The 15,695-nt window shown below is 38.2% G+C and overlaps 2 protein-coding genes across 2 annotated transcripts; one reads left to right on the forward strand and one right to left on the reverse strand.

The window, feature by feature from the left end:
• The first annotated feature begins 3,303 nt into the window (after positions 1-3,303).
• On the forward strand, positions 3,304-6,152 carry LOC112284830 (protein JINGUBANG). The gene is made up of 2 exons (XM_024525114.3): positions 3,304-4,469; positions 4,590-6,152. Exons 1-2 carry the CDS (start codon positions 4,029-4,031, stop codon positions 5,391-5,393), a joined length of 1,245 nt encoding a protein of 414 aa, XP_024380882.1. The 5' UTR covers positions 3,304-4,028; the 3' UTR covers positions 5,394-6,152.
• Positions 6,153-7,152: 1,000 nt separating this feature from the next.
• Positions 7,153-10,063, reverse strand: LOC112284831 (protein RETICULATA-RELATED 3, chloroplastic). Its single transcript, XM_024525115.3, has 3 exons — positions 9,878-10,063; positions 8,790-8,988; positions 7,153-8,547 (listed from the first exon to the last, which is right to left on the reverse strand). The coding sequence occupies exons 2-3, from the start codon at positions 8,956-8,958 to the stop codon at positions 7,589-7,591; spliced, it is 1,128 nt and encodes a 375-aa protein (XP_024380883.1). The 5' UTR covers positions 8,959-8,988; positions 9,878-10,063; the 3' UTR covers positions 7,153-7,588.
• Positions 10,064-15,695: the final 5,632 nt, after the last annotated feature.

A 15,695-nucleotide genomic window follows, 5' to 3' on the forward strand; every position in this document is an offset into this window, starting at 1 on the left:
TATAATTTAGAATTATAAAAATTATCAATTTTAAAAAATTCTAATTTATGATTTAACAAAAGAATCTCTAGTATTCTAAATCACACAAATAAACATATATGGATATTTTAATAATCAATGATTACTCTCTAATCCAAACCTAAACTTCTTTAATAAGATATGTATTAAAGCATCACTCTAAACCTCAAGATTAATATTTTTTATTCTAAGAAGAAAAAATATCAATATGATGATTTTTTTTTAGGAATATAGGTCATGAATAGATAGATAGAGAGATAGGAAGAGAGAGAGAAATGATAAAGCAACCCAAATTTTTACAAAAGTGACCTACATGTTTAAACCATCATTGTATCCTTTCAACTCCATCTCATTTCCTAGCCATTCCTTTGTTGCCAACTGTGGCCCATTCCAAGTTGTTTCCTTGTTCCCAATCATTCATTTGTTTCCAACCATTGTCCTTGTTTGCTATGTTCCCAACTTCCTACTCCCGTTGTCATACTGTAAAAATTTACAGTATGTAAAAATTAATTAGAACATATAATATGTTCATAAGACTTGGTGCATGTCAGAATGGTTAAATAGATTAATTTAAAAAAAGTGGATTTAAGAAACTTTATTTTGAGTATATCTTTTTGATTATAGTATTTAAAAAAAAAATCATAAGACCTAAATGTTTAATATAAAGCCTTGAGAGGAGATTAGAGCCTGAAGAAGAGAATCTTAACTAGTAGGAGGCTTATTGGAAGGGATAAAACCAAGGCATGGTTGGATGAAGGCAAGGAATGGGGATCTTCATTCTTATTGGTCGAAGGCCATGCCCAATGGGCTTCAAGGAGGATGCCCGAGGTCTTATTAGAGATTAGGATTTCTTTTTCGAAGTCATTCGAGCTTTAGAGGCTAGGATCAGCAAGTTTAGGATTTTAGGTATAATTTGGGTGAAGAGTTTGTGTGATTTCGAGTATTTGTGAAAGAGATATAGGTGTTCAAAGTTAAAGTGTCAAATTTGTACCTACTGTCACTCTTTGAAGCATTACATATGTGTACGGAGAGAAATAAAAGATCGGCAACTCGAATTGGAGAGGACACTTTCTAGGCTACACTTAACATATACTGTTTGACAAATTTCAAGTCTGAATGAAGGAGTTATAGACATTTGAAGGTAGCACATGTAATTCAAAGGTAGTAAGTGAGTCATTTTGTTGATAGTAATGATTGGAGCCATATCTTGAATTTTTGAACGAATTTTTGGCTCAAAATTTCCATAAGTGTGGGTTACTAAGTTAAAAAGCTATAGATCAAAGTTTCATGGTATTTGAGTACTTATTTTGTGAGATATGAAGAAATTAGCATGCGGGTGTATGTAAGCTAGGGTTTAAAGCTACTGTTAGAGTTTTGGTAATATCTCAAGATCCGTAATGAATTTGCTGTTGATTTTTTTTGTGGAAGTTTTTGAAAGTATATCAATACTTCATGTAAAATTTAGAGTTTTCTGGACAGTCCGATCATGAGATATGAGCTGTTGAAGTTCGGGAAATATTTCTCATAAGGATATATAAGGTTTTAAGATACTTTAACATACATTTGGATGTTTTCTTGATATTTGGGCTTATGTTTTGATGTAATTGTCCAAAAAGGGAAAATATTATATGTATAAACTTGGTATTTTTATATCTTAGACTTGATTGAGCATTTAGTGGTAGCCAGAAGCCCAACGCTTTCTTGAATCAAACTCTCTCTACCCGGACACCGTTCTTAGCAATGGTTGGGAATAGAGAATAGCTGAAAATAGGGATGGGGCTACAAGGGTGCAATGATGGTTAAGATAGAGTGGGTTGCTTTAGTAAAAATTTGGATCTCTTTATTATTTCTGCATATATATATATATATATATATATATAAATAAATATAAATTTAGTACTTAGGAAATTTTGGCTTTTTAAAATAAAGAAATATTATATGATACACATATAAAAAACCAACAAAATGGACAAAAAAAATATGAAAAATAAAACCAAACCTTACTTCCAATAATATTTGCATATCAATTGATACATGTTGATATTTTTTGGCTTTATTCTCTATAAAACTCTTTCATTCCAAAACACCAACCTCTAGACTAAGACAAATCCAACTTATCATTATCAAATTCTATACTACTATCAAGTCCTAGCTAACCTTTCGCAACTAAAGCAAGCTATAGATATTGCATTCAACAAACAAGTTCCAGCATCCGGGCATGTCAACTACTCTGATGTAAGCTGAATGTAATAATGCTGCTTTGAAGGAGAAGATCCCAACTTCTGCTCTTGATGAAAAGAGGATCTGTTGTTTTGCTGTGAAAATCTGCAGGAAAATGATCACCGCTGGTTGTTTTCGTGCAAGTGAGTAATGGACTGTTGACTGTTTTCAGCTTTCGAAGGACGAGTGTGTGACGATGGTTTAGTTGGGTTGGATTCTGAAGTTCAGACTCCGCCAGAAGCAAGTCTGTGGAGACTCCGACAAGCTCCGACGAGCTCCTCCATGAATGCGGAGGAGCCTGCGGGGACGCGAGCGTCGTCGCCAGGCTTTCAAAACGAGGAGCGCCACTCCATCAGTTTAAGTCACACATGGGCCCCAGTCGGAGGGAAACCGCCGTCACCACAAGGCCTTGCTCACAAAGCTCCTGAAATCAGCCCCCTGGACCAGACGATCGCCCACTTTCTGATAATGAAAAGGTGATTTGTGCGACCTGGATCAGTGAGTCGTCGACAGCGCGATGTGTGGACCCGATCGACAAATTTTTACAGAGCGTGCACGTCTAGCCTGTCTGCCCGCCGTAGGAGGACCCGTGAAAACCCTCTCAGAACTCTACGACTCGTTCGATCTACCTACCGTTGGCGTGGATCGAGGATTGGACGCGTGATTTTGTAGATATTAGTCTTCCCCACAGACGGCCTCCTTCGACACGCTTCTCAGCTGTGGGAGTCGTTCACTTTTTGATAGATGTGCAAAAGGCCGGTGTTCAATCATCGCTGTTGTCAGGGCTAAATGGATATATTTGGATGTTTGTCTTGATATTACAGAACAGTCCACAGCCTAGTTGTGAATCATATGATTACAACATTTATATAAGCCAATTGCGGCGAATATTTTACAAGAGAGTGCTACACCGAATTGGCTCTAATGGGTTCTGGTGTGAACGGGTAGAAGTATTGGTTTTAAATGTGTTCGGTGCGGATGCATGTCATATTTACACGACAGCACATGATTCTAGGATGCACAGAAAACGCTGTCAGGAAGAGAGGGGTTTAGATTTGGGTGTTCGAGGATTGCATGAGTTTCAAGGCACGTCACGTTTTCACTGAAACACTGCGGACATTTCGTGAAGCTGACCACTGAGGCGCTTTGAAGTTTAATAGGCTACTGTTTTTCGAAGCGGCAGATTTTTATGTGGCTCTTTGGCCGGTAGACGTTGCAAGAAACTAAACTGATTCATTGAGAAGTTCACAACAAAGACACAATCTGAAGACAGAAGATAGATGAATACTAAGCATGTTTGTTTCAGTTTGAGAGAGCTGGAAGAGTTGAATCAAGAGTTAGAGCTGTGTTGGGGTGTAGGCCAAGGTAGTAATTGCTGTCGAAAGCCCCAGTTCATTTGATAGCTACTAGTGGTGGGCTATTTTGGAACCGCTTCATAGTGGGCCTCCGGTTACGCGTTCCAGTTGGTACGCGCCCCGGTCGGTGCTCGTATCGCTTTGATAGCTAGAGGTACTAATCAGTTCCAAGGATTTGTATGATGCGCCGCAAAAAATCACCTTTGTGAATGTATCGGCTTTGCATTGTGGAGTTCACTTTTTACAAGGTTTTTATTCTGAGAACAACAGGGATATTTCTCTCGTAGAATTCAAACTACTTCTTTGGATTGTTGAAGAATCGGTTTTCGTAATCTCTGGCGTATTCCAGATTTGTAGTCTGCATTCAGATCATCCAATTTTCTCTCACGTCAACCCGAGAATCATCGCGTACAGTACCTATTTCAGTGAAGAAACATGGTATTACTAATCAGACTGGCTGGTCAAGACAGTATGGACTCCCGAACAAGCACGTCGAGCTCGGAAGCTAGGACTAGTACGAGCAGCTGGCCTGTTAGCCGCGGATCCCACAGATGTTTGACAGTTCTACATGGTCAGGATATGCATGTCGTCGCGCTCGCCCTGTCAGAAGAGTTTCTCTACGCAGGCTCCAACAAAGGTGACATTCGAGTAAGGGATCACTCCAACATGGAAGAGGCACCAAGATTCGGACGTGGCAAAGCGGCGGTGAAATGCTTAGTTGTTTACGATGACGAAGTCATCAGTGCGCATCACGACCACAAAATTAGAGTGTGGCGTCGTTCGAAGAACGATCCCAAACAGCATAAGTTGGCTACCACGTTACCATCCGTTAAAGACTACATGATGAACTTCTTGCCCCCGAAGAACTACGTCCAGGTAGGTTCAGCGTCTCTCGCAGTCACCTTGAGATCATCTGCATGCAATCAGTTCACTGTAGAGTTCAAAATAATGGTTTTAAATTGGAATCTAAACTCCAGCATGATTTGATATTTCCAGGTTCGGCGGCATCACAAGGCTCTTTGGATTAACCATTACGATAGCATTACATCCCTTGTAGTTGGCAATGGCGTGCTGTACTCTAGTTCCTGGGACAGATCGGTGAAGGTATGGCGCCTAAAAGATTGGAAGTGCCTAGAGTCGCTCAATGAACACATTGACGCGGTAAACGCGCTTGCGATAGATAGGCAAAACAACCTTCTCTACAGCGGCTCCACTGACACCACCATTAAAGTGTTTCAGAAACAGGGAATAGAAAGCAGCGGCAAGCAATGTCAACACATACTACTCGCTACCTTACAAGCTAAGTCACCCGTGAACACTCTTGCACTGAGTCCAGACGGAAAAGTTCTCTACTCAGGCCACAGCGACCAGACAGTGACTGTGTGGAAGATCAAAGAGGTGAACGGCATCAAACAGTACAACGCGGTTGGCGCATTGCCAGGCCACAGGATGTCCGTTCTGTGTCTGTGCACATTGTCGAATCTGGTCATCAGCGGCTCATCGGACAAGACCATAAGGGTATGGAGAAGAAACGACGACGGCCTTCATTCTTGTGTATCTGTGATGACCGGACACACTGGCCCTGTGAAGTCGCTCTGCGCTGTGCCAGCCTTAGGGTCGGGGGTTATGGTCTACAGTGGAAGCATGGATGGCGATGTTCGTGTGTGGTGGGTTCCGGAAAACGAGCAGGACTGCCCCTCCTCAGACGAGACTAGCTCCCCAAACAGCCCTTTGGTCGTGGACTGGAGGCCGTCGAATGCATGTATTAAGGATTTAGCAAGATCTCCCTTGCGATTCTGAGAACCAGATGGGATTCAGTGCAGCAGTTACACATTCGACACCACTTGGTCTACTTTCTGGTTCAATCAAGATCGAGCAAACCCCTGCATCGCCAGCTTTCCGGCACAAGCTTGGATATCAGGAGCTGTCACAACCGATTGCGCCGTAGCCACAATTATACTGCAAGGTATGCTTCGATCGCGACTAGAAATGCTGCTATGAGCTCACCGCGATCATCCAGACATACGTCCTCGGCTCCTGCTATTACTTTCGATAAGCCAATTATCGTCCAATTGCACGAAGTGGTTTGAACGATATTTCCTGCATTCCTTGAAGGTAATCGCATCACATTGTCCGTCGAAGGAAGTTTCTATTAACGAAAAAAATGAAGAGTCCTCGAGCAAGGTGGCAATGTAGCACTGAAAGAACAGTCGATGTATTCCATGTCATCATGCTTATTTTACTGATAATTTATTTGTATTCTAGGACAGAAGTAGAATGTCTACTTTTATTGTCGGCTCATACAAAATTACAACTGATGATCAGATTGGCTCTGGTCTGCCCTTCATCACTACTCATATTTGTTGTTTTCCAACAGAGGATTATTTCCTACATGAAATCAGTTGGGACTGTATGTGATGGTTACTTGCTGATACCCTCAGCTTGAGAAACAAGTTTTCTGAGTATCCCCACTTACGCAATTTGGGAAGCGTCACATTGATAGTTTTATGTACATAACCTAATTTGCGTGATACCGTAATGTATTGTTTCTCTGCCTTATCATGTCTGTCTCTATTCGCAAACTACTGGTATCTAATACGACCGATGTCTAACATACACATATAATATTTCTGCATTTAGTTCATCTTGGTAGCAGTAGCAGTGTGTTGCAAATGATTACGATGAAACATGATGGTATGAACGGAGTGTGCATGAGTGCGAATGAAAAGTAGTCATCATCTAATTATGGTTGTTTTCTAAATATATGGAAAACACAATGAACTTTGTCCACATCTCATCACACAAAGCTCACAAGTAGCTCGTGGGTTGCATCAATACTCATCGATCTCAGTATCCGGCCATAGAATGTAATAGACTATTGGTCTTTTCCTTGAAAAATATGGTATAGAAAGGGAATATATCTTCTATAGCCATGGAGTTTTGCAAAAATTCGCATCGCAAGATTATAAATTTTTTAACTGAAAGTAAAAAGAAATTACAACGAATAGATTTCACTTATTAACACTTGATATGGAATACTTCCGATCTAGCAGATTCAATTCTCCCACAATCGCCACTTTTCTTCTAACCCGTTTCAAAGCTTTTTCGTGACAGGAGATTTGTTACGTGTGTAGATCGTAATCATTAGATGAACTAACCATGACTTTGGATCTTGTTCTCAATCTCAAGGATTTCAAATATAAAATGATTACAAAACGATCGAAGCCATCAATATGTCACTCTGGCAGAGTGGCAAAAGCGAAAAGTTGTTTAGTGCGAGCAGATAATACCCTGTACAGTCCGAATCTAGTTGGTGACGGGAGTAAATCCAATAGAGTGCTAAATGCTTTTTGGACTAAAAATCTAGTAAGAACATTAGCTGCCAAATGATGATCAAATCGTAGCCCTTGTGCTACTCATTTTCTCTTTAAAACATGAGTATGTTTTAGAAGCACATTGCACAAATGAAGATTTGCACAATTCAATCTACACATTCATGGCGTCTGTGGGTAGATTATAGGTCAAACCGCCCCAAAAACTTTTGCAAAGGCACAAAATCTGCTTGAGTAGATCACTAGCGAACCGATCGATAACCATTTCTCATTTATCACAACAGTGTAACAATAATCTCAAGTTCACGGCCAGATCATTACAGCCACATTGCGGAAATTGAGAATTCTAGCACAACTGCACTAATCCGTTACCTCACAAACAGGCTCTTCATTGACAGTGGCAACCTAAAACCTCATCCTACTGTAACTGATATGTAGTATGGAGGAGTCAAAACGACCCACAACCTGAAAGCTGGAAGCTTATGGGTAGTTAGAAGAACACAGATCAAGCCACTTGGTCAAACTTTACCTCTCTTACTCGTGTAACCGATGAGCTTCAAACTGAGCAAAACTGAACAGATCGCGAAAACCTGCTGATATCAAGCTACCCATAACCAGACCAACGGCGGGAATCCAAGTCCGCAATGCGATCTAATTACCTCATCATCCACGAGTTCCAACAGTCTCGTCCACAGCTGCCAACAAATTCATCTCAGCGGCATCTACTTCCTCTTCTACTGGAGAACTGGCAGATAGGCCAGATTTCTGAGAGCCTGTAATGCGGGCAAGTGCCACGAATGAGGAACCGCCAACCACATTGTTTAGAGCGCGAACCACCAACACGCCAGTCTTGAAGACTGATGGAGGTAGCTTATTTGCAAGGGCAAACTCCAGACCGTTCAAGGATTGGTAGCGGGAGTTGCTGCTCAAGCCCATGTGAAGGGCCCATGTAAGAGCGTTCAAGAGCGTTGGCGGAGGACTGTTTTGCACAACGAAGTCAGGATCCATCTTCTTCCTTATCATTATTAAGGTGTTAGAGATGGTAGTACCCACAAGACCTGCACAAAATCCAACCACTGCAAATTGCCCTCCTTTATACAAGAAGGTACCAGCACGATCGAACAACGAATAGTTTCCAGCCTCAAACATGTGACCAGTTGGACAGCTGGCGAAAATTCCTGGAAGACGGGTGGCTACTGCTCCAACAGCGGATGTTGGGGCTAGCATGTACATCAACGCGAAATTTAGTATAGAACCAACTACAAGTGTGCAGAAGACGAAGTCGAGCTCATTCAGACCAAAGTTAGGCCTAGTAGCCATATCACCTAGCACACATGCTCCCACTCCAACAACCTGCTCCATCAAAACCTTGAAGGGAAATTCAGGGTCAGCTCGAACCCTGTCATCCCAACCTTTCCAGAGAGTACCGAATATTCCACTAGGAGAACCCTCTTCATTTTCTCCTTTTCCGTGTGACTCACCATCGCCACCGCCACCACCACAGCCATCTCCTCTGCCAAGTCCGGTCCAATTTCCGCCACCTCCCAGACTTAAACTTGGCTCATCGCCTCCAAGGGGTGCAGAAGACGCCGACGCCCGTAAGGGGGATACACGTGATTTTACTGGAAAAATGAGAATTTGTAAGTAGAGTACAAAGTGCCACTCTACCCTAAGACTCGAGAAGGAATTGTAAACAAACTCCAAGAAAATGGCTAATGCACAACAAATATGTCTTGTGGTGTTGCTTGATACCGCTCGTCAAAATGTTCTCCAACCTAGAACTCCAAAATGAAGTGTTACTCTTCGCGCGATATTTTCAAACAACTTACAATGCATCCTTCGTGAGCTAAGAAAGTGAGAATACCTGAAATAACGCGGCCCTTTCCAAAGCCAGGTGTTGAGGTGAGCCTAAGAGAGCACGAGACAAGAGGTCTGCAGAATCTTGATGAATCCAGAGACGAGGAAGACTTTGTGACGCCCTGAAGTGAGGGCAGAGCTATCAGACCACGCATAGCTGCAGCCATCACTAGCATCTGAGCTGCCGTTAAGAGATTTCAAAGTTCCTGTCACACAAACAACCCTATTTAAGATTCAAGAATATAAAAACATAGTATCCCCTACTACAAAATATAGCAAGTCGGTGCAGATGGCTTTCATGAGGCACGTTCAATTAAGCACCTTCGCATTATCCTCGCCGGTTGTTAGTAATCTAGAGTAAGGACATAATCTAAAGAGCCCATACAGTACAAAGTGATACGAACTTCTTTGCAGCTCATGCGACCGAAAGACAGAATACAAGAGGGTGGGACGGGACTGGTTAAGACCTGACAAAGAACTCCTACATTCCAAATAGAGGTAAAGGAGAGAACTAGAGAGGGATGACAGAAGTCACGACCACCAAAAGTAATGAGAAAGTGGAAGCCAGACAGCAAAAGAAGTCGCACCATTATCAGAATCCAGAACAATCACAAAGAGACATTCCCCTACTCTTCCAGCTTAATTGCCAAAGACAAGGTCACAGCTAGCGCGACAGAGGAAGAACACATCGTTCGCATGATCATTAAAACGAAGACACAATGCCACATTAGTCAAACATTAAGCCCACCTCAAAAGACCGACAAAAGATAAGAAACGGTATGACTTACCGTTGACATCATTTTTCGGCTTCAGTACATCGTCTGAAACGTTCAAGAAATAAACACCAGCACTTCACATTCCCTCTCCGACACTCAACTACAGAGACGATAAACACAATCTTCTAACGCAGCCGGGACATAACTCACCACCTCCCCACCCCCACACCACCAAACTCACACTGCTCTACAGCGATCTGACACGGGCCGCTCCCTAGCACCTCACAACACACACATTCACCCCCCATTATCCACAACCATCAACACCGAGCTTGTGAAACCCAAAACAACGCAACCCAGCAGAAAAGCAACCCCAAACCTGTGCCGTCGTCCTCGTCGTTCCGATGCAGCTGTGCACCGTTCTAGCCGCAGAAACACCCACTGGGGGCAGTAAAGGAACAGTCTCAGATACACACATCAAGCTCAAATTGTGAAGCCTGTAACAATCACCCAGTATCGAAATGTAGACAATGTGGTGTGAGTTGAAGTCGCCAGTCACACTGTAGAAGTAGAAGAATAAGGCCTACACTGAAGGGTTGCGCCAAGTCAGCCTTTACACTTAGGGTTAATGCTGCAACCAGCACACGCTCCACGATCTCTAACACTGCACCTCAGCATTTGTGTTGTTGCTAGAGCGTAGATCCAGCAACCCTCTTTGCACCACCCAAGCCAATCACAAGCTGGGATTATGAAGTGAGATATGGCAAGAACAGTGGCAAATTCATTCCGATTGGGTGGAGAAAGCATTTCACAAGTGGCAGCCTTGGGGTGCATGATGGACATGAAGGATTTTACCGACTGCAGGTCTTGGGTTTTAGGGCTTCTAAAACCAGTGAGAGTCCATCTTTGCTGGTTTGCCTCTGGTTAGGGGTTTGAGGTTCGAAGCATCTCGTTTCAATTCTTGTTTTTAGGGTTTGAAATGGTGTACTTTGCTACATGATGCTTTATCTTTTCTTACATTGAAATTTTTATTGTCGTTTTTTTTTTGGTAGTTGAAGTTGGATTTGTCAAGGAATTGTTTGTGTCAATATATATATATATATATATATATATATTTTCATTCCATTTTTGTATTTTTGTATTTTTGTATTTTTATATTTTTTGCAAGATTTTTATTTTCATAATTTGTTTTCAGTAAATTTTGTCATCTACTATGTTTTTGGTTTTTTGCTTGCAAATGTCATTCTTGTTGCAATCAATATCATTAAGTCATACAAAACTTTTTTATTGTACTTTGTGATCCTACATCAAGCATCACATTTCTTATGTGCTAAGGCTACTATTTAAAAGATTTTGAATAATGTTTGGTATAGACATGTAGATAATATGTGGCAATTTTAAGCTAAACTCTAAAGAATCATGTGTGAGATCTTTAAAATAGCTTAGTGAATAAAGTATTGTAAAGTTCATTTCTAATATTAAATATATGATTTTAAATATATATATTATATAAAAATAAATAAATAAATATTTATTGATTTGAATAATATAATTTAATTATTTATAATAAAAATAATAATCTATTTAAATTTATATTTTAAGATTTTATATGTATGGATACTATACAATTTCAACAACTACCAATTAATGTTGCAAAGATAGACATTGTATTTTTTAAATAGTTTTTTAAAATAAATTTTATAATAAAATATGAAACTTTTGCAACTAAATTTATTAAATTCTAAAATATTAGGTCAAACAAATGACTTTGTGTGATAAAATATGAGGAAGTATATTACTAGAATAGAAGTATAAATATATGAAGAGAAGAGAAGTAAAACTGCTTATCAAAATGAGCTTGTAATTTGAATTCTTATACTACTAGTCTAGTATCTAATCACATATATTTTCTAGTATGAACATATACACAACTATCTTAGTCAATGATGTTCAATTAATATATGGATAGTTTTCTTATTAGGCTATGACAGCTAAATGGTATTACCACCAACAAATGATGGGTACAACTTGTCGATTGACAAAGCGATGTCAACTACTCATTCTACATTATATCTAAGAATTACATACTCTATTAATATTCCCACCTAATGACATATTAGATTAACTCAATTTGATGATGTCCATCATCTCCTTGAATTTACAATATTTTTCATGAGTTAGACTTTTGATCAAAACATTTGCAACCATGTCTTGGATCTTGCAAAAAACTAAGTTGATGTTGCCACTCTCAATCTTTTTACAAATAGAGTGATGTTAAATTTTGAAATGCTTTATTGTCATATTATAATATAATTATATGATAAAATATAATCAAAAATAAAAATTTAATTAATATTTAATTATCTTGATTCAATAATAATTCAAGGTATTTAAATATTACTTTTATAAAAGCCTCTTAGTTTATTTTCATATCTTCATAGCTAGTAGATTAAAGGTTGGTTAGTAATTTTACCTTTTAGATTATAGAATTACTTTTATTACCCTAGAAAAGCCATAGATTAATAAAAATAGAATAAAAGACATAAACAATTAATATGGTTGATACTAAGATTAAGTTGAGAGTAAGGTCAAACTAAGTAACCTCTAGGATAGGTAGGACTGATATCTAGGCATTGACCATGTATGGGATAGGGTCGAAATTAGACCTCTAGCTACTAAAATAACTGCCTAAGATAAAATAGGAGGACATTCAAAGATTAGCAATTATGACTCATGAGTTAGCTTGAAGTTTATTCCAAAGATGTAAGGCTTGTTTTTTTAGGGTTTGAAATGACTTTACAATTATTGTTCAAAGTCAAGGTTTGTATTGGTGACTTATGATTTATGCAATAAAATTAAGGCTAGCACTCCTAGCTAATTTGTATAATTATTATTACATCTATAGTTCAAATTTTGATAATTCTTGGTTGATTAGGTGTGCTAAGTGTGTGTAAAGTTTTGTACTAATCTAATGGTGCGGTGTCGTATTACGTGCTATCTTGCTTGAGATCGCACCGGGCATCTAGCTGTGGAAGATAAAACGATGTTTTGCAAGTATCCAAGTAGTCTAGTGGGTTTCAACTATCCAAATACAAACTATTTTGGATTTCAATATAAAAGCTTAATTCCAATACAAAGTGCTTAAAAATACTATTTTTAATAACTTCAAGATATTATAAGCACAAATTCTTTGGATTATTTGTTAGTTTTATTTTATTTTATTTTTATTAGTATTATTATATATATATATATATTATTTATTTATTTATTTATATATTTTAAAATTTTAAATTTTTAAATCTTAATCCTAGACAGTGAGCTTCGGCAAGCTATAATTCTCAATCTGATCATCCGATTATTGTAAAACTTCTATTGCTAGTGTCTTTGTAAGTCTTTTAAATGCTCAAGAAGTTTCAATCCAATCTAACTTACACATTGCAAGAAAACGTTATAAATCCACACTGATGTCCCTTGACCACTGCCTAGAAAGTTGATGATGAACCTTGACTTGCAATTTCTCCTTCTCCAACAGTTAATTCTCATTCAAACCTTGTATACAGCTCTGCCTTTAATTCTTCAACTTATCACATCAAAATTCACCTTGTTCCAGTTGATAGATCTGTAGATATTACAGAAATCCTAAACGACCCCAATATGCTGACTTTTGATACCTCTTTACACTAATGATCAAATATTCTCTATCCGCACCGTTAGATTAAGACAAATTTTTGCATCCACTTGGCATACTCAACCATCTAGACACTTCTAAAATTTCAATCGCAGATGTTTTTCCAATTTCACAAAATAGTCAAAAGTACTAGCCTTAACTTTATTGCAAAAAAACCCAATTCACCAATACAAACACTGACTTTGAGCAACGATTACAAAACCCTCCCAAATCTTATGAAACTAAGTCTTATACCTTTCGAAGGAGCTTGAAGCTAGCTCTTAACTCCAAAATTCTGATCTCCGAATGCCCTCTTTCTTTTCCTTTCTTTTCCTTTAATTCCGTGAAGTCCCTTATTCTTCCGCTGTGGATTCGGAATTGAAACAACATACTTCGCTTCCATGGAATTCCTACCTCTAAGAAGTTCTTTCCATGGAAAGGATGTTTCTCCTAAAACGGCATAGAGAACAAAATAGCTTGAAATAGAACCGAAGCCTCTGTATTCGGGACCTCATTGGGTTGTCCAACTGAGTCAGGTCTCATATTGGGTAAGAGGCCCGTAACATGACCTGGATTGAATGTCCCCATAATTGGGTCAAATTCGCCCTTCACATCAGACTTACCCAAATGTTGAATTGGTCCTTTTCCTTTTTGTCAACTCTTGGTAAGAATAGCTTGGACATATTTCATCCAATATACCAAAGAATCTTGAGGACCTCGATTTATCTCCTCAATTTTTCCTTGGCTTTGGATCTGCTGATCCCGATTATTGAAATTGAACAGAGCATTACATTGCTGATAAGTATGCCCTGATTGCTTGCTATTTCCACACACGAACGCATAATTATCATTGGCTATAGGATTGGGACATTCACTAGCATAATGACCAATTTGTCTACAATGGAAACAACGAAGTGGTCTTCTTGCACCTCCATCAGGCATATTGGATGTCTCCACTGGTATATACCTACTAGGCTTGTTCCATATAGGATTAGAAAATGATCCTGGTTGTCCCGTTGGTATGGAGGGTACTTGGTTCGATGACACCAAAGGAGCATACGCTGTTGTCACGTTCGGTGGTACAGCTTACAATGGGATGACATTAACTGGGCCCTGAATATTGGCATTGGAATTGGCCATTGTTTCTAACATCCAAAATGACTAAATATTAATAAATCTTTTTCATTTATATTTTCACCATATAGTCGTGTTACAACACAACATCAGTTTAGAGATATCTAAGTTTTGGTACAAGAGGGTATTAGAAGTTGGTAGTTTGGGATTACATAGGATTTTTATGATATCTAAAGATCTACTAGTCGGATCAAGGTGAAAATTAGCATAGTATTAGAAGACTTTAAGACATTGATTTTGAGTTGAAGTTAATAGTTGGAGAAGGAGAAATCACTACTGGAACATTTGCATCAACTTTCAAGTTGGCTACCAAGTGATATTAGTGTAATTTTTGGGTTTTTTCTTATAATATATAAGTTGGATTGGGGTGAATTTTTTGAAGCATATAGAAGACTTATGCATCAAGTGGACAGCCAGATTAACTGTTATAGCTTGCCAAAGTTCTTTGACTAAGATTAGGGCTTGCAAAGAAAAAATCAAAATTATCTAATTATGAAAGTAATAAGAAAATTGAAATGTATGTATAGTTGAGGTTACTAAAAAGAGTGTTTTTAAGCACTTTGAATTAACTTTAAGCACTTTTGAATTAAATTTTAAATTTCTTTTTTTTTGTATGGATGAAACTTATTAGAATTTCTTCGATATTTGTAAAACACAACTTCACCTTTTACAGCCACGTATTCAGTGCATTTCTAAACAAGACAACATGTATTATAACATCATACAAGCATAGAATTTAGAATTCCTTAAAATAAAAATGTAACTTTGATTATCACTAAAAATAATTAAAAGACCATCTTATGAAAATTCAATATCTTTAAAAAACCTTTGAAGCTAAATTGTTTCTTTTTTAGTATGAATAGCTACCATATACTTTACTTTGGTCATACATAATGTGACTATTGGTTGCTTCTTTCTATTCCAACTAATTACACCACTAATCAATAAGAATATATAACTAGTAATTGAACGTTATATATTAATATTTCTTGTATAATTTACATCATACTACCAATCACTTATAAAATCAAAGAACTTCTACTATATTGTAGTACATGATTTGATGTGCCTTGAAGTTATCTCAAAATATGTTTTTATTGCTATTCAATGTTGTGGGCTAGGATTTGCCATGTATTGGCTAATAACTTCCGTTTAATAACAAATATTAGTCCAAGTGCCTACCATTGCATAAATTAAATTGCCAACTATATTTTAATATAGAATCCTCTTCATTGCTTCAATTTCTTTAGAAATTTATAGACTTATGTTTCTTAACAATTTGCTATTAGGATCCAAAGGTGTAGCCAAAGGTATACAATCTTTCATGCAAAACCTTTCAAAAATGTTTTCTACATATTATTGCTGATTGATGTAGATTTTATGAATCTTTTGGTTC

The sequence above is a fragment of the Physcomitrium patens genome, chromosome 7 (genome assembly GCF_059467195.1).
Source record: "Physcomitrium patens ecotype Gransden chromosome 7, ASM5946719v1, whole genome shotgun sequence".
NCBI lineage: Eukaryota > Viridiplantae > Streptophyta > Bryopsida > Funariales > Funariaceae > Physcomitrium > Physcomitrium patens.